This window comes from Camarhynchus parvulus, chromosome 3 (genome assembly GCF_901933205.1).
Source record: "Camarhynchus parvulus chromosome 3, STF_HiC, whole genome shotgun sequence".
NCBI lineage: Eukaryota > Metazoa > Chordata > Aves > Passeriformes > Thraupidae > Camarhynchus > Camarhynchus parvulus.
The window spans coordinates 5417828-5443749 of NC_044573.1; the positions used below are offsets into that span (position 1 = coordinate 5417828).

At 48.0% G+C, this 25922-nt stretch overlaps 1 protein-coding gene across 2 annotated transcripts in view; it reads left to right on the forward strand.

Annotated features, from left to right (window-relative positions):
- SLC24A3 (solute carrier family 24 member 3) overlaps positions 1-25922 on the forward strand; it is a 98510-nt gene that overhangs the window by 56002 nt on the left and 16586 nt on the right. For both annotated transcript variants that reach the window (XM_030944342.1, XM_030944343.1), the window contains exons 4-9: positions 4763-4837; positions 7438-7522; positions 9086-9189; positions 20362-20436; positions 23728-23753; positions 25277-25330. In XM_030944342.1, the coding sequence (XP_030800202.1) occupies positions 4772-4837; positions 7438-7522; positions 9086-9189; positions 20362-20436; positions 23728-23753; positions 25277-25330 (410 nt within the window). In that variant the 5' untranslated portion in view covers positions 4763-4771. The remainder of the gene's footprint in view (positions 1-4762; positions 4838-7437; positions 7523-9085; positions 9190-20361; positions 20437-23727; positions 23754-25276; positions 25331-25922) is intronic.

Below are 25922 nucleotides of genomic sequence, written 5' to 3' on the forward strand. Positions count from 1 at the left end.
CCTGTGTGTGTCAGCCATCCCTCTGCTCCTGGCTTGCCACTGCTTCCCGTAGCCATGGGAACTGGCTCTGACAGCCCCTGCCCCCTCCTGCCAGGCGCTGGGAAATGTAGGTCGCCCTGGACAGGTCCTGTCTCTATTTCTGCATCGGGTCAGTGGCCAGACACATCTCATTCCTGCAGCACAGGGCTGTCTCCTTAGGGGGTTGATTTCTCCAGTGCCCTGGCCATCTGTGGGAGCTGGGCACATCATGGTACACAGACTGCTGGCTGCAGTCAACCCAGGCTCTGTGGCTCCCTGCTTTGGTTGGGGGTTTTTAATTTCCCTCCAGCAATGGAGTTTTAGGTGGGTTTGTCTCAGAATCTCTGCTGCTCAGAGTGACCCCGAGATGTGTTAGAAAGTCTCTTTTCCCAGCCCAGCGCTCGAAGAAGGAGTCAGAACTCTTCTATTCTCGTTCTCAAGGTTCTTTATTGTTTTTTATCTATAAAATTCTTTCTCCTTGCCTGCCGAGGTCTGTTCAGCAGGTCAGACAGAGGCACACTGCTGTTAACTTTTTATACTAAAAACTACGTGTACATTATTTACAATAACTTTCCAATACCTATCACCTATGTTAGACAGTGAGCTTCTACTATAAACCAATCTAAAAATGCCAGAAGATGGAGGCTAGGAAGAAGAAAGAAGAAGGACAGGGCACACCCAAATTCCCCCATTTTTGGGCACACCCATTCCCCCCAAAAATCTATTTTTCACCCTGCGACAAACTAACTGTTATTCTACTTAAACCCTTTTGACTTGTAATTCTTCATGTAAAGGTTGGTAATTGTTTTTTCCAAAGGCTAAATCAAAGGCACAGGGGTCTTGGGCTCTGTGCCAAGGTCTCTGAGCCTCCTGGGGCAGCCAGAGGAATTTCCTGGGTTCCAACAGGTTTGTGTTGCAGTCAGAGTTGAGAAAAGCCTTGTGCTTGGTTAAGGTGGTTTCAGGGGTGGTCCCTTGCTAGTCCTGCCCCCTGGGGCAGGGTCTGTGGGACAGCAGCCAGCACCCCAGCCCTGCTTTGCTGCCAGCAACAACCTCAGCCTTTCACAGCCCCCTGGGAAGAAGGCAGGGCTGTAGGGATTGCTGCTTCTGTGGCATTCTGCTCTCTTGTGGAAAGCTTCCTTCACTCAGTGAAGCGAGGTTGAGTGTGAAGACAGTCGTGGGAAGCTCAAAGGACTGCTGGACAAACATGAAGAATGACCATTTCTGTCCTGTGCCACTAGTGGAGCAGGTATTTTGAGTAAGAAACTTAATCACTTTTGATGCAGAGAGTGCATCTCTGTTTGTTAGAACCATCATTTTAAAATCAGTCCTAATGTGGTACTTAATGTGGCATTTATAATCCTTTTATGCAGGGCCATTGCATTTTCCCAATTTTTTAATGTCCTTTGGGGGAGGAGAAGTGAGTGTGTTTTTTAAAGTGTGTTGCCTGGCTAAAGACTCCCATATCATCACTTGGAGCTGAAAACAACTGAGTGAAGCTGGGGCTGAGCCTTATTTTGTGTGTTGAGTCCTCCACGTTGTACTCTGCTCCCATTGCACAGGCCATATTCCCTTACCCCAACCAATTCCTTAATTCCCAGTGGCACTTTCAGGTGGAACAGTCTTCAGTCTCTGCTGCCCTGCTCCTTTCCAGAGCTGCTGCTCCCGTGGTGCCCGTGAAGACAGGGGGCCATGTGCTGAAGGAGAAATCCATGAGACTCCTTGGTGGAATCTCAGGATGACTTAGGTGGAAGATGGTACCACATCTCCCACCTAAATGGGAGATTCCACTCATGCTGAGTGTCTCAGCTGTGCTGCTGGCCCTCTCCTCACGGGACATGCCATGCAGACTGGCCTCCCTGATGCTCCTGCCTTTCCTCCCTCTTGCATAAAAAAGCCCCCTCCTGCTTGTGTTCCTGCTGGCCCAAACTTTAAACATTGCTTTGTTGTGTTTGTTTAAGGAGCAAACAAACAAGCCCCACCAAAAAGCCCGAAGAACTTCCAAGGAAGTAACAGTTGCTCTCCTCGTGTGTTCACTGACTGTGGGCAGCTTCCAGTGATTTAGGCTGCGAACAAGGCTGGGCTTTAGCCAGATACTCCTTCGATTCTGACACTTTGCACTTTGTTGCACCTAAGCCATTTGAATGAACTTAGAGAAGACTCACAGCCAAAGCCAGATTTGTGACAGCAGTGAGGTCATTAAAGGAAATGCTGGAGTGTACAGTTCCCGTGGGCTCAGCCTGGTCAGTGCGCTCTATCCCAAGGAGTGCAGCGGGTTTGGCTTTGTGCCTCCAGCTCCTGCAGCAGGGGGCCAGTCCCCATTCCTGGGGGGGATAAGCAAGAGCCTGGGGGGGCAGTTCCTTCCCATCTATTTTTCCTTTCCTTACTCATTTCACTGCCCTTTTTGCCTTTTGTCTTGTACCTGATCCTACTAATGAGAAAGCGTTGGCGGGCAAAAGCAAATTCCCTTGTCACCCTTGAAGGTTGTTGTTGTGCCCTCTCAAAACCTGTACACCATGAGATTCCACTTTAATGCTGGGATGTGGAGATGCTTTTGCAGTCTTGAGTGCACTGGAAGCAACACAAGCCCTCCCCTGGCATCATTTGAATGTGCATCTAAAATTCCAGAGAAGGAATTGTCTAAACTGAAGAACTGGTGGGTGCCTTGGCCCTGGTGCCTCTGTGAGCCCTGTGGAGCGCGGCATCATCTGTGGACGCCCACAGTGCAGTGCAGTGTGTGTGTGGGGGCATCTGGGGTGAGCTGCCTGGGCTCTGGGGCATGGGATGCTGCCTCCCCTTAGCCCCCATTCCCTTGGCTGGCTCTGGGAGGTGCAGGAAGCCCAGCAGCCACGTGGAGCCCCGTGCTCCGTGGGCGTGGATGGTGTCAAACAGGAGAGGACGTGCTCACTTTACAGGAATGATGCTGCTGGACAGATTAGCATTCTTGAGAAGCATTACTGTGTGTTGGGACAGGGCAGTGAGGGCATGACTCACTGCAGATTATTATGATTAGCAGATCAAAAATCTAGGCTGGAGTTAGGCACCCGCTCTCTGTTGTATTTCAGTGGAATTTGGCCACATCACCCTCTGGAGCCCTTTCTGGTCCTTGTTCCTGTCTTCCTTTATCTCTGTTGATACAGTTGGTATTGTGTCAGCAGCTGGTGCTCCCTTTGCAGGACCAGGTTCTTTGCTGCACCCAACAGAGTTGGAGACCTGAAATTCTGCTTACTCTTGTGGCCCTTGGGGCTGTTTTGCAGTGTAAGATTTTCAAAAAGCCGAAATTACACTTACTCATGTTTATGACAAGGGACAAAGAAGCACAGAAACTATCCAAGTGACATTCTAGCACCTGTTGTGTCAAGATTGTGCCAGAATAATTTGTTATGATGAAATTCCGATCTCTAATCCTGAAAAAAAAATACACTTGAATTATTTTTGAGCTCGAAAAGTTTTCATGGGCTGCGATGTACAGTAGTTACTGGCTTTTTTTTTGCAGCAAAGTTGTAATTCTGGCAAATTGAAATCTCTGTTTTTGGTGGGGCTGGGGGATTTAAACCTGTTCCTGGAAAATCAAACTAGGAACAAAAAATACCTGGAGGCCATTTTTATTGCTGCTTTCTCTCCAGAGAAAATTATTCTGGTCTCCTCACATTGCCTGAGCTTCTGCAGGACTCCAACAACAAGCAAAGCCGGAGGATCTGTTGGTGATGTGCTTGAAACTGTGGTTCCCTAGGATTAATACACTTTTTTCTACAAATATTGGCCACTTCTCCCAGCTGTAGTTAAGTCACTGGAGCTGCACTGCTTGTAGAAGTAACTCTGTGCTGGTCCTTGGCAGGTGTCACCAAAAAGGTGGAGCTGTCTTTGAACCTTGCAGCAAGTCTTGGATGTGTCCATGGCAGAAAAGCAGCCTGGGCTGGGAGGCAGACTCAGCCTGGCTGGGAAGATGTGCTCTGCTGGTGCCTGGCATGCTTTCCCCTGGTTTTCCCCTATGCCAATGGGAATTTTCCCATCCAGTGGCAGTCTTTGTGTCGAGGTGGGGAGTGAGCTCCTTCCCTGTGGGCAGGATGGGCCAGGTTGCCCTCCAGGGCTTTGCTGTGTGGCTGTTTGCCTCTTGGGGCAGAGATCAGGCCCCAGCACATTCTGTTTAATAGTACAGAGACCCAGACTGAATGCTTCTTGCATGAAATTGAAGAACTGATTGGCCCAGTGTCTTTTCGAGTCCTGTGTTCCCCCTTGGTTTTATTTGTTCCTGTGTGAAATTCAGTAAGATTTGCCACTGGGACCCAGGTGACATGGCAGGGCACTTCAGTCCAGAAAAACAAGCTTCTTTTCCCTTTTTTGAACACTAGATTTCAGAAATTACTCCTCCAGGGTTTAGATTTTCACAGAACACAGTAATAAAAAAAGCCTTGTGCTGCCCAACAGGGAAAAAAAGGAAGGCAAAAATACTTCAGTGTGGGTTGGCAATGTCAAGAGATTTAAAAAAAAAAGGCCAAAAAAAAAAAAAGGCAGCCTTTATGGTGAAGATAAAATGTTGGCAGCTTTTGATAGTTTATAAGAACTTTCAGATAAATACTCCATGATATTTCAATTAAATCCCAGACAGCTCTATGAGTTCTTCTTGCAAGAGCATTTTATTTTCTTGAAAAGTCTGTACCAAATCAAACCTGGGATGGGTTGGGATGCTGCCGTTCAGTTCTGTGTGACAGTCTCCAGACTCAGCCCTTTCTCTTCTCCCTTGCAGGCTGTGTACATGTTCTACGCCTTGGCAATCGTCTGCGATGACTTCTTCGTCCCTTCGCTGGAAAAGATCTGTGAAGTGAGTGTTAGATGTTCCTTCCTCTAGTGCTGCTTTCATCAGCACTTCTGGAGAGCCTTGGGCTCTGGTGATGGTGTGTTTATTTGCTGTGGTCCTGCAGTGCTGCCCGTGCTGCTTGTCTTGTTGCTCAACATGACGTGTGCACGTTGACTCAGCTCTGTGTTCTTCCTTGCAGGACAGGCTCTCCAGGTGCTCCAGGCATTCCCACTGGGGTGGCTGCTGCTGCCTCTTGTTTGTGTGTCTTTGCAGATGTCTCTGCAGAAACACCAGGCCCTAGCCTTAGCTGACAGAAATTAAAACCTCTGGTGATTTACCCTGGTAGAAACCGTGGATCTTGTACCCTGCCCTCACAGTCGTGACTGTCAGACCTTGTGTTGTGTGGGTGTAAGTTGTAAAGCAGCAGGGACAGCTAGGTCAGCTGTAAAGAAGCTTGTGAATGCTTCCAGCAATTACAAGGGACTCTGGTTCTCTTTGGTAAGGTCAGGATGCCTAAATTTTAGAAGACAAGGAGTACATTTTTGCCTAAATCAGCTCGGACAGCCATGGAGCAAACACAGACCATGTGCCCAAAATTACTGCGAGCCATATCTGCTGTCAGTTCCAGGCAGTGAAATCTCTGTGAGGGGAGAATATAGCTGGTCTTGGCACTGAGAGGTCTGTGCCATTTGTAGAAGACACCTGTGCACGTGCCTGGGAACAAGTGTCACCCGTCAGGGCGTGGGCTGTGCTGGCCCTGGGAGAGGTGTGGAAGCTGACAGGGCCAAGTCCTTTGTGCTGACAGCACTGATGGAGGCTGTCTCCAAACTAACCTGGTGTTTGAAGTTCAGCACCTTGCTCTGCGGGCCTTTTTTGCATCATCAAAGAAAAAAGCCCCCAGGAAATTCCACTTTTTGGTGCTTAAGTATAGAGGTAACTGAAAGGTAACAACATAAGGCAGGAGCTTCTGTCCTGCAGAGTTGCTGCACCCTCTGGGGCTGAATCTGGGGAACCCCATTGCAAGGTTCAGGAGAGGGAGCATTGGTGTGGACATGAGGAGATGCTTGATGTGGACACAATGAGTTCTTTAACCTCCTCTCTCCCATGCAAGTGAACCTCACTGGGAAATGTGGCTCTAAAAGCTGGCTCAGGTGTCTGTGGATGAACAAAACCTGAGCTGAGTGAGCAGTGTCCAGGACAGGCTTGTATTTTGGGGTGCTGCCAGTATGCCCAAGGGCAAACCGCCCCCCCAGGAAATCAGCACAGCTGGTTGCCTTGGCTGGTGGCCTTGCTTTCAAGAGGCACCACCCCAGGTTCCAGCAGCTATTGTAGGATGGATGTCTCTATAGTTTCATAGAGCATCCTGCAGAAGAACCTGGCCTTTGAGGATCTGCTTCTGGTCCTGTGAACTTCTTTCATGATAGTTTTAATCCTGTTTAAAATAGTTTTCCATAAATCTGTATTTTATCAGGTTACACAATCTTTATAGCACTCCAGCAGTGTTGTGGTCTTCTGCTTCAAAGGCACTGCTGGTGAGGGCACATCCTGTCCATTTCCCTTGTCCCCATAACTTATGTACAAAGGGCTGTTACCTCTGTGTGGGCAGTGAATAGAGTTACCTTCTTTCAGGGACAAGGAATACCCATTGTGGAATCTTCAGAAAAGGCTGCTGTGAGCATTTCTGCTCTCTTGTCTCTGTGCAAAGGTACTTGGGCAAGGAGGAAACAGCAGAGGAGCCCAGCAGCGTGCAGGGGAATGGGGACAGAGGGAGGTTTCCTGTGTCCTGCCAGGCTGGGGGGCTGCCTCAAAAGCCAGCTCTGCCAGGCACACTTCCCACCACCCTGAGCTGCCTTCCCCATGCTCCTGGCTGCCTTTCCTGTGCTCCCACAGTGGCAGCTGCTGCCTTGGTGTAGTAACAGCTCGGGGTGGTGGCCGTATGGCAGGAGCTGGTTGTTGCTGCTCTTCAGTGCCTTGTGGCATCTGCTGAGCAGATGCAGATGGGTGCTGAGTCCCTGGGAGCTGGTGCAGATGGAACAGTGGGAGTGCAAACACAGAGGGTGTAATTAACCAAGGAAATCTTTGGAAGCAGCATATGCTAATGAAGTTTTTGTAGAACAGTGGGTCCTTTCCCTTCCAGAAGCTCCCAGTTTTAGGCAGTCCCTGGGTACTGCTGAGGGACAGGTACAGGAGGTCGGTGATGTAGTCCAGCAGAGATGGGGTAATGAGAGGGTAAAGCAAGACATAACTTGTACCAGGGAAGGTGGCTGGAGGTGAATGAAACCTGAGCCCTTGCCTTGCCCTTTACAGAAGAAAGTGGGAATGATGAGGTGTGTGTTGCTGGGGTTGTGGAGCAGACAGACCCATGAGTGGTGAAGCTGCCTTCCCTGTTGGCTGGAGTGGTGACCTTTCCTTCCTCTCTAAAAGTGTCACTGGCATAACCTGCCCTCTCTGCCAGGTGATGCTCACTTCAGTAGCCAGTGCCTGTGGTGGCTTTTCGCCTATACTTAACCTTTGTTTACACAAAACTTTACAGGTATCTGCCTCTCAGCAGGCAGTTTAATGTTGGGAGTGGAATTCCTTCAGCTGCTCAGTGTGGTAATAAGTGACTCTGTGTTTCTCTGCAGCGCTTGCATCTCAGTGAAGATGTGGCTGGGGCAACTTTCATGGCAGCAGGAAGCTCTGCTCCTGAGCTCTTCACATCTGTCATAGGTAAGGAGCCTGCTGCTGCTGCTTCCCTAAACATGCCTGTTTCCCTGGCTGTTTTCAGAGCTGAAATGGGATTGGTGTGTGCATGCAAGGTTTGTTATAATCCTTCCTGGGCACACATGGCACTGACTGTGAGGAGTCCTCACCAGGTGAAGTGACTCTGGGGGTACTGTTATCTGGACCCTGCCAGGACCAGTGGGCACTTTACCATAGCTGCCCATTAACCAGGTTTCACCTACAGCATTATCCTCTCCTGTCCACTTTCCTGCCTTGTCTGCCATGCCAGCTTCAGGGCACAGTGGGAAAGGATTTCCCCCAGATTTCCCTCTCTGGTACCCTGGCACACTATTCATGTCCTCAGTGGCAGGTTCTCTGCCATCACCTCCCCTCTGGTTAGTCTTCCAACACTGCTTTTCCCTGGAAAAGCCAGAATGGGGAGGAGAAGAGGATTTGAAATGCTTTCTTACAGCAACAGCTTGGTCAGAGCATCACTTTGCCAAAGCAGCTCTCTGCTTATGGCAAGTATGATGAAGGGATTCAGCCATCCTTAGTGTGCAAAACCCAGGAAACTCTCAGAGGAGGACTGCAGGCAGTGTTACAGAGTGGTGTTCTACCTGACCACATCAAGAGGGTGAAGCGTTCCTGCTGTGAAGCCGTTTCCTCTGCAGAGGTCTGATTGCACAAGCAAAGCCTTATCATTTTGGAACTTTAATTGGACCAAGTTTAAACTGTCCTTTGGTTAAGGGTAGTGCAGCACCAGGGTGAAAATAAAACCAGATTCCTTCAGGTGACGTAGAGAAGCCCTGATGGGGATCAGGATCATTTTCCTGCTGTGGTGTAACCTGCCAGGTGCCCTGTGTCACTTGGCAGGTGAGTGCTTCTGTGCTTCTGAGAAAAGGATGAAGTTGGAAAAAATATGTGAACTGGTGTTGGAACCTTAAAAGCAAGAGGTGAATTTAAACAGACTGGCAGCTAGCAGGAGATGGAGTGTTATTTTTAGGCTGTCTTCCTAAGGAAAGGATTTTGTGCAGCACAGTGATGCATGTGTCTGTCAGTTCATCTCCCTCACCATTAACCTCATTGGCCAATTTTAACCAAATTTGACAGAAGAGCTCTGAAAAAAGCTTGTAGCATAGCCCCATAACTCATCCTGAGAGTCTTGTGAGTAGCTGTGGCCAGACAGCTCTGAATGATCTCCAGCTTCTACTGAAGCTTTATCCCACTGAAGCCAGTTGGGATGGGTTATGGGAAGGAGCAGAGTACTGCTCTGGGAATATCTTACGGGAGACGGTTTCCTGTGGATTTGTATCCTACGAGTTGCTACCATGAGCTTGCAGTGTTTTGTGGTGTGTATTGCCATAATGTTGGGTCACAGTACCAAGTTAGTGACTTGGATGTGCTTGGTTTCCATCACACAATCCATTCAGGTCCCCTCAGAAGGCAAGTCTCTGCAGTTTGCCTTGTACCTGCCTTTAGATTCATTAATAGGGTGTGGGGTCTGCAATTTCATGTGAAAAAAGTCAGCTCTTTCCCATTTACACAGCTTCTCTTGAACTTGTTTTTCAGGTGTTTTTATCACAAAAGGAGATGTAGGCGTTGGAACCATCGTGGGCTCGGCTGTATTCAACATCCTCTGTATTATTGGTGTGTGTGGGCTTTTTGCAGGACAGGTAAGAGCATTTAACGATTCCTTACAGTTCTTGCTTCACCCTGTGCCTTGGCTGTACTGCAAAATCAGATGCCAGGTTCACCACCTTGCCACAGATTTCTCTGGTTTTGCTGTTTTTAATAGGGCCCTGTGCCGTTCCTCCTGCATTTTTGAAATGAAAAACAGCAGCAGCAAAGGTCAGCTCAGGCATTTTGAACTGCCCAAGGTGTGTGGGTGGGCAGAGGAATAAATGTTGGTTGTTTGCTCCTCGTGTAGTTTGTGACTGCTCTCCAATGTGTCAAACCACTCCTGACAACACAAGCGATTCATCTGAAATTAAAGCAATTAAGCTGTGAGATCTGAGCTGCTGTCTGAATTGCAGACGTGATTGACTGTATAATTAAATACCTGAATCTGCATTTACCTTCGCACTTGCCAACATGCCAGGTGGTTTTACAAGCTCATAAATGTTCTCTGGCGTGTTACTGTGCAGATTTATTTGTAAAGAGGAGAAGCAGAGTCATGTTACCAGCACAGGGCAATGGGAGAAGAACTGAGAAGAAGAGACCTTGGTCAGTCTGGGAAAGCATGCAGAGAGATGGGGTTTTCCTTATGATCCAGTTCTGTTTTCCTTATGATTCAGTTCTGTTTTCATTAGCAGTGAACTTCTGCAGGCTGAAGGTGAACATTTTCAGTGTGAGGCCTCAGGATAAGGTCACAGCAGTACTTTTTAACCACCCACGTGCCCTGATTTGCATGCAACATGCAGCTGGCAGCTACAGATGCTCAGTGTGTCTTACTGTGAAAATGCAGTTAATTGAGGTAAATTTTTAATGACCAAAGCCATCCCAGGGCATGAGGTTCTGCTCCCCAGAGGTATTCTCCTGTCATCAATAGGACTTCCTTCTCAGGCTGCTTTTTTTCATGTGAATGAAGATGATTAACTGTCTAGCAGTTAATGATGGCAGAGGAGCCAATTCTGATTTTTATTCTCCACAGTATTGATTGCATGCCTCAAATCTGCTAAAAATGGCCACAAACCACAGCTTTGGAAAAGGCCTGCTAGAGTTTGGGGCTTGACAGAGAATGTCAGAATGTCAGAGGCCTTTTACAGGTGGGAGATTGTTGTTTCAGAAGGATAAATCACAGCCAAAATGCTCTTGTGGAACATCTTCAGCCTTTCATCCTTGGTAGCTTTCAGAAGTTCAAGTCATCCTAGACACAGTCTGTGAGTTTCTTTCAAGCCAAGCGTTGAGATTTTGACTGCTTTGCCCCATCTTTGTTTTCCTTGGGACTCTGCTGATGATTTGTGTGTGGTTTTGTCAAGTCACATAACCTCCCTTTGCTGCAGTCTAACCCTCAGAGGGTGGGTGAGCACTGGAATGATTGACGTCACCGTGTGGAGCCATGATTTTAGTGAGCGAATAAGAAATTTCAGTGTCAATAATTGCAATGTTTTAGATAAAACTCTGGATCAATTTATGCTTTTCATTGTTTCCCAGCCTTTCACCAAAAAGTCATTCCCTCTTAGTGGTGTGATTCATCATTTGTTTTGTGTTAGTATGAGTAGGAATTTGGTTTTATTGTCAACAGAGTCTCTACAGAGGCACTAACATAGGTGGTAAAATTGGTTGTTGATGAGATTTTTGTTCTGCTGGGGACCTGGATCTCAGTAGTGAGTTGCCAGGTGAGCCTGGGGGCTGGCTGTTGGTCAAAGCTGCTTGCTGTGCTCCAGGATTTTTTTCCTTGAGCTCAGACCTGTGGATTGAACAGCTGGAGCCCTCAGATTTTCACATGTATTGCCCCTGGACTGGGAATGCCAGAGGTCAGACCTGTAGGGGCCTTCTGCTGTGTTTCTGTTTTTTATTTTATTTTTGACTGGTAAGCAGTTGAATTGTAAAATACTGTCCAGGATATGTTTTATTTTTAAATTAGGTTGTAGTTTGTATGTGCTGTGTTGGATATATTCTTCTTTGGCCTAAGAAAAGACTGGGCTTGGTTATGTGCACCATGTTTAGAAAAAGAAACAAATGCACAGTCACAAAAAGCTGGTATGCATTTGCCTGAGCACCAGCCCTAATTGTTTATTCCAAGCCTTTACTGGCTGTATGCACACACTTTTCAGGATAAATCAGAATAAGCATCCCACTGCTGGAACAGGAGAAGGGAAGCGTGCCCACGCCTTTGTGTGACGCTGCACACCTAAAAAAGGCATTGAAAGAGCGTTGTGAAGGTTGAAAGTCAAACACTGCAAAGTTAGAAAATAGCAGTGTGAGGGTTCCCTGTGCACCCTTAATTTGCCCCCCCAGTGTGTGTGCATTATTATCCAGGCTTTAATTACAGAGTCTCTTGCCGGGTTCTCCATGGGCTCCCTGCCTCCCTCTGCGCACAGAATGGACTTTGCTCACTTAATGAGCAGATATTCAGGATTTTGTTTTCTCTTATTGTTCACTCTGTGCCCTTCTGCCTTATTTACCAGGCTCTATTCAAGCCCTGTTCCAGAGGCAGAATTATTAATTTCCTCTTGAACTTCTGCCGATCTCGGCGCTATTGTATCTGAGCAGTTGATGAGCAGTTAATTAATCTTCCCCAAACCTCTGTGAGATGAAGGAATGCTTTAAAGACGGGGAAACAAAGCAGAGAAAGATTAAATAAAAAAGAATAACTTGTCTTTTTAGGGGCCAATTAGAGCTGGCACAGGCCTGCTCTTTCCCCTGGTGCATAGGATTCTGTGGCATGCTCGTGGGTCCTGCCTCCAGGTGCTGCTCCTGCTGCTCCACAGGGCTTTCCTTGCTGGAAAGCCTTGGTTTGTGTGGCCATGTCAGTCTGCACACAGCCCAGCTCTCCTTGGGTGCATTCAGCTCCTTGAGCCATATGAGCCCCTCTTCTTCTCCTCACACCCACCTCCTTCCACAGGGCACCACACGGAATGCCTCTGTCCTGATCCCTGGCCTCATCCCCAGGGCTGCTCTTGTCTGGAACTAAGCAAGTGACTTAACTACATCTCCTAACATTTAGTGGTTGCTCTTGCCAGTGTGATGGTGATGGTGTTCCTTCTCATCACTCCCCCTTCCAGCTCTTGAGGCCTGAGAGAAAAACTTTCACCAGATTCCTGCCTTGGGTCATGCATCCACCCATAGCTGCTTTCTGAGCATCCAGCTTTCTTCCAGTTTTGATCCCTTCTGCTCTCCCCACTCCTCTGCTCTATGTCTCCTTCTCCTGGCTAATGTTAACCATGCCAGGCAGGCGTCTCTTGAGATGCAGGAGTCTGCTCTGCAGCCAGGGAAATCGTATTTTCCACTGTTTTCATCTCCTCCAGAGATTTTGGATTGGAGGAGTCAAAAAAGCGACAGTGCATGCAGGCTGCCTGTGTGTTTGATGGCCAGACAAGAGCCACCCCCTAAAGGCTGGATTTTCTAAACTAGCATCCACACTCTGAAAATCAGAGTTTTCAAATATAGCTTAACCTGGCCCTGCAGAAGCAGAACTTCATGCCTGGTGTGTGTTGAGGTGTTTGACCAAGGCATGTTTGGAGAGAGGGCTCAAGTTTTCACTGTGGATAGTGAATGCTGCCCATGTGCCTGTGGCACTGAGCCTTAGAAGCTCCTCCTGCTTTCTTTGTGCAGCCTGTTGAAATATTCTGCATTGCACTCACACCCAGAGGAGGATTTCTCTTGTTTCATCCAGGCAGTAGGTGCAACTTCTAAGCTGTAGATGGTTTCAGTGTATGGAAATAAGTTAGGAGCTGTTCTCATTCCCCACTTGCCTGTGCAGTGCAGTTTGGATGTGTTTCCTCCTATGTCCCTACACTTTGGACACCAGCACATCTCCTTGCAGGTAGGCAACTGCTAAGGCACATAACCCAGCTGTTGTTTTTTAGCTGCTATGTCTGCTTTGCTTCCTTCTGGCAGAAGGGGGAACGAGGAGGTCAGGGAACACGGAGGGAGAATGAAATGGCAGCAGATGCAGCCCTTCAGTCAGTGGTCCAGCAGCATTCACGGGGACACAGGCTGGATAGCAGCGAGGAGGCTGCTGTCTGCCTTGTGATGGATTGCATCGGGCTTTTTCCATGCTTGCAAGCCAGCTGTGTGTGAGGAGCTTGACCTTAGCCTGGGGTCCCCTCCAGGCCTTGGTTGAGCTGTCCTGTCTTCTCTCACGCTCATGTTTGTGCTTCTCAAGCCCTCCCCTCCTTCCCCTGCCCTCTCGCCGTCCTTGGCGGCAAGGACGCGGCATTCTCGGAAGCTGTCCTTGCCTCATTCAGCTCTCATTCAGGCCAGCACAAGCAGAGCTTGTTCAGTTTTGGACATTCCCCCATCCAGATTTGTCTTGTTTTCATAGCTCTGCTGCTCTCTCCTCGCCATGCTGTCCTCCCAGCACTGACCCACAGCGTTTTGCAGTGTTGCAGAGGAGGCTGAGATGTGCTTATGTGAGAGCAGCATAACCATGAGTTGCAAGTCACCCCAGCACTGCCGTGTAATTTTGAATGTGCATGGCTTGATTTGTTAATTAGTGTTTAACTGCTCTGTTTTTTGGTTGAGTCCAAGTTTCTCTATTTTACCTTTCCCCAGAAGTAGACAGGCTTTTCTGGGTGGAGCAGGGGACCAGGAATGCTGGCAGTTATTGGTTCTGTCAAGGGCTCTGGTGGGTGACGAGGCATCATTCCTCAACATATTGGAGCAGAAAAGGATGACAGTGACTGTCTGACCTGCCTCCTTCTTTTCCAGTGGGATTCTTTTACCTCAAGAATTAAACTAGATTCAGAAGGCTCTCCTTTGTCCAGGTCACAGAACCCCTGTGCCAGCCGAGGTGCCTCTAGGAATTATCAGCTGCCATGGGTTGTGTCAGTGGAAAATACGCCTGTGTTAGGCATGTTGACCAGGACACTAAACAGAGTTTAATAACCTGGTGGAATGTTTTTTAATGAAGCAACTGGGACTTCTGTAATCTGTTCTACCCCACTTCCGCCATTCAGCCAGCTTGCATGCCTCTTAATCTTTTAAGCTTTAATTTCACTCACAACTCAGACTGCAGCCCTTACTGACTTTGGGCTTTATGATTGCATTCATGAGCTTTTTTATTTTCTTCTCCTTGACTGTGGAGAAGTTTTAAAAGGTGAGAGTTGAAATCCTGTTGCTTTTTCTTCATTGGTCTGTGAACATTGGTAGAAAATGTGTAAAACTCTGGGGGAAGTAGTTTAAGGAGAACTTAATGCCAGCTCTTGGGACTGTTCACTGCTCTCAGAACCCAGGACACGTTGGGGTTTGGTGCTGGCAGCATTTTATAGTGACCATGAGCCTGGTCTTTCACTGGCAGGGCTGTGTTGCAGACAGGGGACACACCAATAAATCAGACTGAAGCAGTGCAGAAGCCAAGGCTGTGGTCCTTGGGTACCTAAAACTGCTGGCATGGCACACACAGTGGTGTGTGAGAGCCCAGGGAAAGCAGGGGGGATGATGGCAGGATGCTGTGGAACATCAGGCAGTCTGTAAGGTGCCGAGAGTGCAGCTGGGACAGAGAGGTGTGGATGGAGTCTCAGGATAGAGAGGTACCATTAATTCAGAGATGCTGCCCAAGGCAATCAGAAGAGTTGCAAATGGATTCCTATCAGCATCAAACCAAGACTACTTCCTGATTGTCACAAACACCATCACCATTTTCAGTTAAGTTTTCTCTGTCAAAATTGACACACAGATCAATACTGTGGACGTACCATTTGTAGGATATTTCCTCAGATCATTTATAGTATAAAAGCAAGGGAGATAATAAAATCTGGTTTTTTACTTCTGGCAAGGACTGGCCAGTCCAGAGACTGGGAGATGTTTACTCTGTGCACGCCTTCCTGTCTGCAGCTATCCTTGAATTCTGCTGTGGATCTTGTGGTCCAGCAGAGGCCTTGGGGTCCTGCTGCCTCAGCACTGTGGGAATCTGAGCTAAAGAGACATGCCTGGTCCAAATAACTCGTGGATGATTATAACCACCAGTTGAGCAGGGAAATATTTCTGGCTTTGTCCTGAGGTTTGGAGAGTGTCCACTGTTTCCATTCTGAGAATGTCACATAGACAGATTGCTGCATCAGTGATGAAAATATCAAGAGAGGCCTAAAAAAGCAAATATTCTTAGGGAAGTAATGAGAATAGATGGAGTTGGTGCACAGTGTACAGACTGGGAGCCAGAGTGACAACTGAGCTCTGCAGAGAATGGCAAAGCAGAGGTGAAATTAGAGGGCTGGTAATTGGAAGGAGGCTTTCCTCACAGCAGGTCCCTTAGATCATGGCTGCTTTAACTGCCTGAGAGAGATGGATTAGGCCTGGATTTTCCTTTGGCCTGACCTGTGCACCTATTTGGTGCTTTGCTGAAGCTGGGAGCTGTGGTTAGTATTGGTTTGGTCAAAGCCTCAAGCAAGCCTGAATGCTGCATCATGAGACCCTGGGGTCTTTGGCCAAAATTATGGTCTGGAGACTGAGCTGGATACTTGCAGTGTCCTGGGATATTCGGACACAACCATGGGGTATAGAGGGAGTGTCACTTAGTCCAGGACATCCTGCTGTGCTGTCAGTGCCAGCACAGGGCCCTCTGGCTGATGCTGGCTGCCTGCTGGAAAGCCTGCCTGGCTCTCCTGGGGCTGTGCACAGGAAAGCAATGGCTTTCCATGCAGGAGTCTGTCTAAAAGGTCTGCTGTGGCAGAGTGGTTCAGTGTGCCAGGAGGAGATGTGGGATCAGGACTTCTGCTGTGCTGGGAGATGGCACCTCTGGGATGCTGTTGGACCTGCTTGCCTGATTCTCTGTCTGAATTATGGATGTACCAAAAGTGCCACCAGGAACCCACCACCCTCCAAACCCCATACCAAGTCCTGTGTGTGTCTCCCAGGAAAGGTGCAGAGGCTCTGCAATGGCTTGTTGCTGACAGCCACAGGTGGATCTACAGCCTAATTTAATGTAAAGATGAGTACAAGTAAGGCACTGTCACACTCTCCCATTAATCCGTGATGCTTCACTGATACCTCAACCAGTGAGAATGAGCAGGCAGGTGGCAAGGTCCTTAGAATTACCTGAGCTGAGCAAAATAATCAGCTGCAAAGTTTAAAGGCAGAGCTTGTGCCCTGATACCTGAGGTAGAGCCCTTTTTATTTTTGTATAATTCTGAATGCATAAGACATGGATTAACTGCAAACTATGGCCAGCCTCATTCCTTGAAAATCTGTCCCAGACCTCCACCTGAGCTCACTGCTCCCTGTAACAGTGGCCAGCAGTTGGTCATTTCTCTGCTTTGGCATGAGATCCTGCTGTTTTACCATGGAACTGATTTGAAATCGCATTGAGGGTTGGCAGAACAGCGGTGTCAGGAGCACAGCCCTTTCTGGAGAGGACCCCCACAGGCTTCAGAAGGCCCCTCCTCGGCTCCGAGGGCAGCTCCTGCCAACCAGGAGCAGCGTGTGAAGAGGTTCCACAGCACAGCTGGCTGCAGCTCACCCAGGGGGCTGACACAGCACTTGTGGGCCAGGGGCTTGTGAGGGATCACAGCGAGCAGCAGCTCTTCAGGCAGTGCTCGAAAGCCAGATCCCTGCATCTGCTAGGCTGGTGTAAGAGCTTCCCTAATCGCTTCTGTGCAGTCCACATCAAAGGGGGGCAGCATGAGGACTGACCCAGATTCTCTGCTGCTCGATGCCTTTTGATGGTGGTGGATTCACTGCTGGCACATCTCTGTTGACCTCCACGGACTCTCACCGCTAATCGCTTGCAGGGATTGTCTTTAATCTTTTGACACCCTAGTCCAAGCATTCCTGCCTCTCCACATCAGCAAATTAGGTTATTAGCTCTTAATACCTCAAAATCTAGACCTTCTGTGCCAGAGAGTAACAGAGAAACAAGATTAGGGAGATTGCTTCCAAAGCCTGGCATTTCCCAGCAGTGTTAGTAGCTGATCAGCGCTTGAGAATGTCAAGCAAAGAGCCGGCCATGAGATGAGGAAAACCCTCAAAACAATTCAGAGTGAAGAAGATCCCTGAAGAACATGGATGTGATTGCATGCTTCCCCTGGAAGTTTAGCAGCCAGAACACTCAGGAGTGCACATGCCTCTGGACATCCTTGCCAGGGAGGGAGCGGCAGCCCTGTTCTGCCACATGTGCTTTGTCTTGTTGCTGCTGTGGGCAGAGCAGGCTGGAAAACAGTCAGCTGGGTGGCCTCTGGTGAGGGATGTCTCCTGGGGGGGAGAAGAGCTTCCATGCTCCTAAGAGCAGAGAAACAATTTGGATGAGCAGAAGAGAGAAGGGTCAGTTTTACAGAGGATAAAAGGTGAAGTCCTAGGATGAGGTGTGGGGCATATTGCCACTGAGGTCCTGGTTACCTTGAGCTAACTTCAGTGCTACAGGAAGAAGACACCAGTGTCTGTTTTTAGGGAGATTTCCCCTCTGATGGCTGATCTCTACATGTGTGCTAAGTGGAGGGTGTGGTGTGGGCTGCATAGGGCCACAGCTTCAGGAGTTATAAACCTCAAAAAAAAAATCCTGATTTTTCTGCTCTCCAGCCCATCAAAAAGGGAAGTAAGCATTCTGAGTAGTGAATTTTATATGTAGGATTTTGCAGGGTGAAAGTTTACCTGTGGGAAACCAGGTAGCTATCATGGGTAAGTTTACCCTTAGGAGTGATGCTGTAGCATGCAGGGGAGCAGGCTCAGTGTGCCTTGTGTGGACCCATCAGGGGATGCTCTCATTCAAGCCTTGACTTCAGAGCTCTTCTTTTCAGCTCAGCTGAACAGGGTTCAGTCCCCACTAAGTGGTCAAGGAACAGCTAAGAGGCACTTGTCTGGTGTTTGGATTTCAGGTACTCACTTCCAAAGGAGGAAACATCACTGCACTGACAATCAGTGGCTCTACAGATGCCTCCTTATGCTCAGCTCCCACAGGACCAGCTTGCTGCTGGGTTACAATATGACAGTATTGCTGATTTAAAACTCAAATTTGATCATGTTTTTACCCAAGCTGATTGCTTCCCTCATTTCTTTTCTGCCTTGCTGATCTGTAGTTTCAGTGGTTTCCAGCATGTTAAGGTTTATATGGAGTCCTTGGTGGCTGCAAGGTACAATTTAGGCCTTCAGGAGCTCGGTAGTTCTGCCTCAGGACGTGGTTCTGACCAGCTCAGCTCATTCTGTCTGAGCTCTGCCATTGCTCTCAGTGCTCATGAGCTCCTTTCACCCTCAGTGCACAGTTGCCTTACGTGTGTGGCTTCCCTATATCACATGGATCAAATGGTTGAGGAACTTCAGCTAGGTGACTTGGGGCCCTAAAGATGTCTGAGATTTAACTGCCCCTCACTTACTGCATCAGGGAGACCCACTCTGATGTCTGTGAAATGTGAGTATCCTATACAGGTGCCAGGCATGAGCACGTTCCCCTACAATCCAATCTGGAATCAGCACAAGAGTTCTTGTGATTCCCACAGGATCTTGGTCAGTTCTGTGCTGTAGGTCCCTGCTAGAAAGCTGCATTTAGGCATCTGGATCTTACTGTGCTCGTTCAGGTGCCTGAGGAAAATTCCTTGGGAAAATATTAGCCTGCACCTTCAAGATCATTGCAGAATATCAAAGAACAGGAGGAAAGACTACCTTGACTCCTCGTAGCCAGGCACCTTGCTTTCTCAGGTGTGCTGTGCTGCCCGGTGACACCCCTTTGGCCAGGGACACAGGTTATGAGACAGAGCCTTTTCCTGTGGGGGCTGTCCTTGGCTTCAGAAATGTGACTTCTGTGTGCAGAGCTGAAGTTAGAGCTGCAAAATCCCCACCAGCATGCATCCGTGCTGAGGCAAGTGCAGAGGACCTCAAGCATCCTGAAAGCTGAGTGGAATAAAGTCCTATCATTCTATAAACTTCCTTGCAAAATTTACTCAATCAGAATGAAGTGGCACGTTGATATAAAATGTGAGATTTAACTGAGGATCTCTGAATAGAATTATGAACCCAGCTCCATGTTCCTACATTTGGAAATTTCCATCAGAAAGCATCTCCATTTATCTGTGTCTGTGTGCCTTGGAATGTATTGTCTGCTTGTAGAAATCTGGTTTGACCCAAGGGCTTTAAAAGCCTGCTTTTTTGCTTCATGTAGGAGTTTCTAACATGTAAATGGTTGCATAAAGAGACTTTACACTGGGCATAAATTGCATCAATTTTTTAGAAAACCATCCAACTAAGAGACTGTAGAGATTTTTCAGGTATAATGGTCAGTATCTTTTTACAGCATTTGTTTCATTAGCAGTTTTGGAAAATTCAAGTATTGGAGAAATTTGGGAAACTATTTTTGCTGACACTGAAATAGAACTGAAAATGATGTTACTGTTCATGTGACTGAATTCATGCACAAGAATGACTGGAGGGTACAGTCAGAAAATTAATGTATATGTTCAGATCCAAATCAGTGAAAATGAACCATCTCCCATCTTCCTCCTTCAGCTTTACACCTTTGAAGAATGTGATCCAGAGTGTTTGAAATGCACTCTAGAACTGGGAAATACAGATTTGAGGAGAAGCTTCTACACAAGGGACTTCCTAGAGTTGCAAAAAATAGAAGGATATTGAAGATGTTACCTCCACATGACTGCTTTTATTCTGTCCTTTGGATACTATTAATGAAATTAAACATTGCTCATTCACTGGTATTTTCTTCTAAGATCTGAGTTGCAGGCTCGTGCAGCCTGCAGTGAGAATTCTTCCTCATTTCTGTGGCTTTGGAAGGTGACAAGTGACATGAACTGCACAGTGATCCCTTTTTATCCTCCACTGCATACAAATTCCTGGGTTTTGTTCATAACACTTTGCTGGAGTGTTTACTTGAGTGTTTGTCCCAAAAACTGTGTAGGTGCACACAGAGCTGTAGTGATGCCCATCAGTGTGACTGTCTGGTAAAGCCTGAGCTTTACCTCCTGGAAAGCAGCAGTCCTCACAGCCTGTGTGGGGACACACAGCCCAACCTGGGGGACAGCTGAGTTGAGCCGAACCTGTGGTTCTTGCAGTGTGGGTTCCTGTCTCCCTTGCAGCTGTTCCCCCAGCAGCCACAGAAAGTGTTTCCTGCCTTAGGCCTCTTCCTCGAGTTCCCAACATGTGTGGGGACATCTGCCCACACAGGTGGCACTGGGGACACTCTGCTGGTGTGGCAGCCGTGCTGCAGAGCCTTGCTGACACCCTGTCTTTGCCTGTTCCCCCAGGTTGTTGCGCTGTCGTCGTGGAGTCTCTTGAGAGATTCGATCTACTACACGCTGTCTGTTGTTGCACTCATCGTGGTAAGTTTGTGAAGGGTTTTCACCTGTTGGAGCCCATGTCTGCTGCCACCTCTAAAGGGGGCGTAACAGTCGTGTAGCTGAGATCCCAGCTCGAGCACTCACGGGGATTTCTGCTTGTGGAAAGCTGCTCCTGGTCTCCCTGGTTCTGCTGGGAAGCTTGGCCCGAGGGCAGGAGGTGGAGGAGTTTGGAGACCCCAGAGGGAAAGCTGGGGCAGGGCATGGTGGCCCTGTGCAGACATGGGGAGCAGAGCTAAACCCATGTTCTGAGCCCCCAAGCAGCCCTGCAGTGGGAGGGTCAGTGCTCTCCTGGCCCTCGTGACTTCCTGAAATGCGTGTCACTAACCTGTAAGGAGGCAGCACTTGTGCCCAGGGGAGAGAGATCCTGAGCACCTACTACAAAACCTTCAGGTTAGTTTTTCCACACATAACAGGGGAAGGTTCAGTGCATGCTGACAGCAAGTCCTCAAACAAAATCTACACTTTCAGCAGTTCTTAGTGCCTATACTGATTTTCATCAAGCTCAGAAAATGCTCCAAATCTCTCAGAGTTGGGCTATTCCATGAAAAAACGTGCAAAAAATAAAAACACTGCTATCATTTTAGCATTACCTTTGCAACCAATACCAAACAGTGCCAGGAAATGTAAAAATTGCTTTTTCAGGTAGCTGTTGCACGTCTTCCCCCCCACCTCCAGCCTAGTACCCTAGATTCCCTAAGACAGGAAGGGTAATTTTGGGAGGTTGACTTCCATATGTCAGCAAGAACGGGACTCTAGAGTCAGAAGAGGATTGCTTGCAGTCTGGGTTACTTTGGTTAGTGTGTTTCAAGAGTGGATTTTGGTTTGTTTCCTGCTGAACAAGCCCGTGTTTCCAGATACACTCTGTAGCTGCAAAGGTCTCTATCTGTCTTATCCCAAACAGGGGATCTTTCTCAACCTGTTTGTACTTTTATTCCCCTTACTGCAAGGCCAGCCATTCTGTACCTGGTGAAAAACAACTTTTCTACATAATTACTATCAATGAGCTGCAAAAAAAAAAGCTTTTTTTTTTTTTTGTTTTGACAACTTGACAGTAACCTCTTAGAATACACTTCAGTGCTTTGTATGCAGGGATAATTTTTCCATATGAGGGCATTGAAACTTCTCTGCAGCTGGAATAGAGTCATCAATCTTGAAGAATTATATTGTTTGTAGAAGTTTGTTCTCATGGTGCTTTAAACAACAGCCTGTGGTGCTGTGTTAAAAGTTGCACTCCACTGGTATCTTTACTAATCATAAATACACCTGAGGGGAAATAAATATATTCCTTCCAATGCTGAGATACAGCAACTTTAAAAAGCTTGATACTGTGCTGGGTAAATCAATGTGACTTTGTCTCTATTTGCACTAGAAAAGGAAGTATTTCTTACAATGCTCTGGTAAGAAATAGAGCAGTATAGACTCACCTGTTTGCTGCTCCAGGTCATTTGATGAGAGACAGTGAACTGTGAACCACAGAGGTTAGAAGTGGATATAAACCACATTTACCGTACTTAATTCATCTTGATTCAGCCCTATGATTTTTTTAAACTTTATAATAATATCACAGTGCTACCTTGTCTTCTAGTAGAGTTTGGCAAAACTTGCTCCTTATTCTCTTGAAAGGAAAAAGATGCGTGTGTATCTTAACTTGAAGGGACATGGTCAGAGTCATTACAGGCAAAATTGGGATGGGTCCTATTTTTAGTCACAGAAGTCAGTGCACAGCTTTCACCTCCTATCACACCAAAACATTGTAACCTAAACCAGGCCTTGTCAGATTAGATCACAGTGACTGGGAACTGTAATTCCCAACGCTTTGTGGTCATGTTTTCTTCCAGTAACCAGTGTAACTCCTGCCTCGTGCCGGCTGTCACACAGGAGTTGCTATTTACGGCTGTATGGCCAAGGGGGAGTGTTCACTGTGCTTTCAGGGCTTCGTTCCTTTTCCCTTCTGTTTCCCCGGGGCACAGCCGTGGATCTGTAATCCCTGGTGCAGGCACACATTTCCTTGCTGGTGCTATGGAAGGGCTGAATGGACCACAGCCTGTCATGGGGCCATGAGGGCTGCATCCTGCTGTGCTGGGAGCAGGACTGGAGGCACGGGGAATGGCAGGGCTGGCAGGGCACGGCAAGGGGAAGGGCCTGGTCATGGAGCATGGCAGCCACTGCCCCTGTGAGCCTTCAGCCGCTGCCAGTGCAGGTCCTTCCCTCACCCCTTTCCATGCTGCTTCCTTCACAGCCCTCACCATGGCGCTGGTTCTCCCTTGACACCCCTCACCTAGGCGCTGGTCCTTCCCTCATGCCCCTTCGCCGTGGCTCTGGTCCTTCTCTCTCACCCCCCTCAACATGGCGCTTGTCCTTCCCTCACACCCCTCAGCATGGCTCTGGTCCTTCCCTCACCCCCCTCAGCATGGCGCTTGTCCTTCCCTCACACCCCTTCCCTCATGCCCCTTCACCATGGCTCTGGTCCTTCTCTCTCACACCCCTCAGCATGGCGCCTGTCCTTCCCTCACACTCCTTCCTTCCTGACCCTTCGCCATTGCTCTGGTCCTTCCCTCACACACCTTCCCTCACACCCTTCAGCATGGCGCCTGTCCTTCCCTCACACCCCTCAGCATGGTGCTGGTCCTTCCCTCACAGCCCTCGGCGTGGCTCCTGTCCTTCCCTCACGCCCCTCAGCATGGCGCTGGTCCTTCCCTCAGGGAGGAGGTGCATTCCCTCAGGGAGGAGGTGATCCCCAGCACTGCTGGGAAAGCCACAGTCCGTGTCCATCATCAGCAGGTGTTGACAACCCCAAAGGGGCTGTCAGTAGCTACAGTCAGCTGGGGTGATGGTCACCCTGAGCAGAAGGGAACAACACCCTGGGCCCAGCAGGACATGGCAGCAGTTCCAGAGCTTGCTGTGGGTCTGCTGGTGGGTCACTCACTGTCCAGCCAGGAGATGGCAAGGTGGAGGCCATGTCTGGTGGGACAGCCAGGTGGGTCAGAGGGGTGCAGCCCTGTCTCTGGCTCACCACTGCTTTCCCTCTAGCTGCTGCACAAGGACCCAGTGCCATTTGGGAAAGGAGTACCTGCTAGCCTTGACTAGGTGAGACAAACTAAGGGTTAAGAAGTTCATAGGCTGGGCAGGAAGGCAGTGCCAAAACACACCCAAGCTTGATGCCATTGCCACGAGTCCTGGCTTGATTTACTCTGTTCTCTGCCTCAGGTGATGAGCTGTTTTCAACTATGATTTTGTGTATAACATGCTATTTTTAAATCTTTTTCTCCACAGTTTATTTATGACGAAAGAGTTTCCTGGTAAGTGAATCCCTTTTCATTTTTTCTGGTTATACCACAAAAGCTGCCATAATTAGTGTTTATGAGAAGGAGAAAGCTAAAAAGTTCTGCAGGGCAGCTGTTTGCTGCTGTGTGAGAAATGTCAGCATGAGACAGGCCAGAGTAACTAATTTTTTGAGCTAGAGAAGAAAGCCCAGGAGAATCAGACTGTTCCTGGTACAGTGGGAGCAGTCAGTGCCCTCTGCATGCCTTGCAGCAGTCTGGGATGACAGTGTGCTCAGCAGAGCTGTGGGTGTGCAAGAAGGAGCTACCCAAGCAGTTGGATTTTTCGTAATTTAGTGAATGGCCAGTTAAAAGAAATAATGAAAAAAATATAAACATCCCTATTAATGTGTTAAAGTGCAGTGCAGTAGGTATAGTAGTCTAGGAGGGCTGCAGATACTTTTCAGTTGCCTTGGACTCATGGTTGTGTTTATGGCACATCCCAGAGGTGATGTGGTGACATCTGGAGGTGACAGTGGAGGTGACAGCGTTGGCTTTGGTGTCACTCCCAGCTGGTGTCATTTGGATTACAAGCACTAGGGAGCGTCAGGCTGCTTGGGTTGGTGTTTTCCCTCACTGGCTCTTGCCCATTTCAGAGGCAGGTTTCAAGCACTCATTCTTGGCAATGGCCTAGTTTTCTTTGTTGATATTTTGTGTGTTTCTTTTTAACTGAAATTCACTCAAAGGCCAGTTATATTTAACTGTGATCTAAAAAAACCCAAAACACATAACACAGAAGCTGAGTGTTGAATTTTAAGAAGCAGGGAATGAGACATTGATATAGTTAGTGCAATATCTCAAGAACCTTGTGGAGAAAATGCTCCATGAGTTTAGCATGCAGTAGTTTGATAATGGATGATTTCCACAAGGACTAGCAGCCTCCCATAAGGAACTAAGCAGAATACAGCATTTTGGACAGTGAAAAAGATCACCTAGAAACAAGCTCTAAAAGCCATATTGTAATTTGTTTGCATGCAAATTTCATTATTCCATTAGTTTGACACAGAAACAGCAGAGGGAAAAAGCCTGTCAGTATGTAATCAGCAGTTTGAGCATTCTCAGCACTCATGCAGCAGCAGTAGCAGCAGAGCAGCTGCCCCTTGCTCAGGTTGTCTCAGCACAGTTGGCTTTACAAAGCCCTGCTTTACACTCCTGCAGGCAGAGCAGGGTGGCTGCTCCCCTCCCTTGGCCACATCCCATGGTCACTGTCCCTATGGAAGTGTTGGTGGTCCTTGGGTGTGTGATTTGCTCACTGAACTCCTGGGTTTTGCCACTTGTTCTTAGGTCAGTTTGGCCAAGTAAAATCACAGAAGTCAAGAAAACAAAGGATGTTTGAGTCATTTCTTTGTGCATCCCTTTTTTATAGAGGAATGTTAAGGCAGCCTAGGAGGCTGGGGCCTTTCTGCACGCTTGTGGTGTGTCAGAAACACAGGGGAGTGGCTGACCAGGGGCTGCTGATGCCATGCCCTGCTCTGATGTGTCTGTGTTGCTCTTGTTTCCAGGTGGGAGTCCTTAGTCTTAGTGCTGATGTACGTCATCTACATCTTTATAATGAAGTAAGTCAAATGTGCTCTCAGCTTATCTAATTTCTAATGCTCCTTGCTCCCCTTGCCTCACCTAGCCCTTACAAGAAGAAGAAGAAACAGCCTCCAGTTCTGCCAGAGGAGGTTTAGCTTGGCTATTAGGGAAAATTTCTGCACCAAAACAGTTGTTAGGTGCAGGAACAGGCTGTCCAGGCCAGTGGTGGAATCACTGTCCCTGAAGGGGTTTAAAAGATGTGCAAATATGGTGCTTAGGGACATGGCTTAGTGGTGGACTTGGCAGTGCTGAATTAACGTTGGACTGGATGATCGTGGAGGCTTTTTCCAACCTAAACTATCCTGTGAATCTGTGCTTTACGGATCTCATCCTGTGTGAACTGACCAAGGCTAACAGCAAGCCTGTGGCAGAGCAGAGACCTGGATCCATCCTCAAGTTTCACCAAAACAGTCTCTTCTGACTTCACTTGAGCATCCCTACTCAGAAATAAGCAGGAATGAGATTCCAGTCTGCTTTTCATGGGTGCAAAGCTCTGCAGCAGTTCTTGCTTGCCTGGAGATCCGTGATAAAACTACAGCACAGTCAGCAGTGATTTTCTGAGCATCTGGC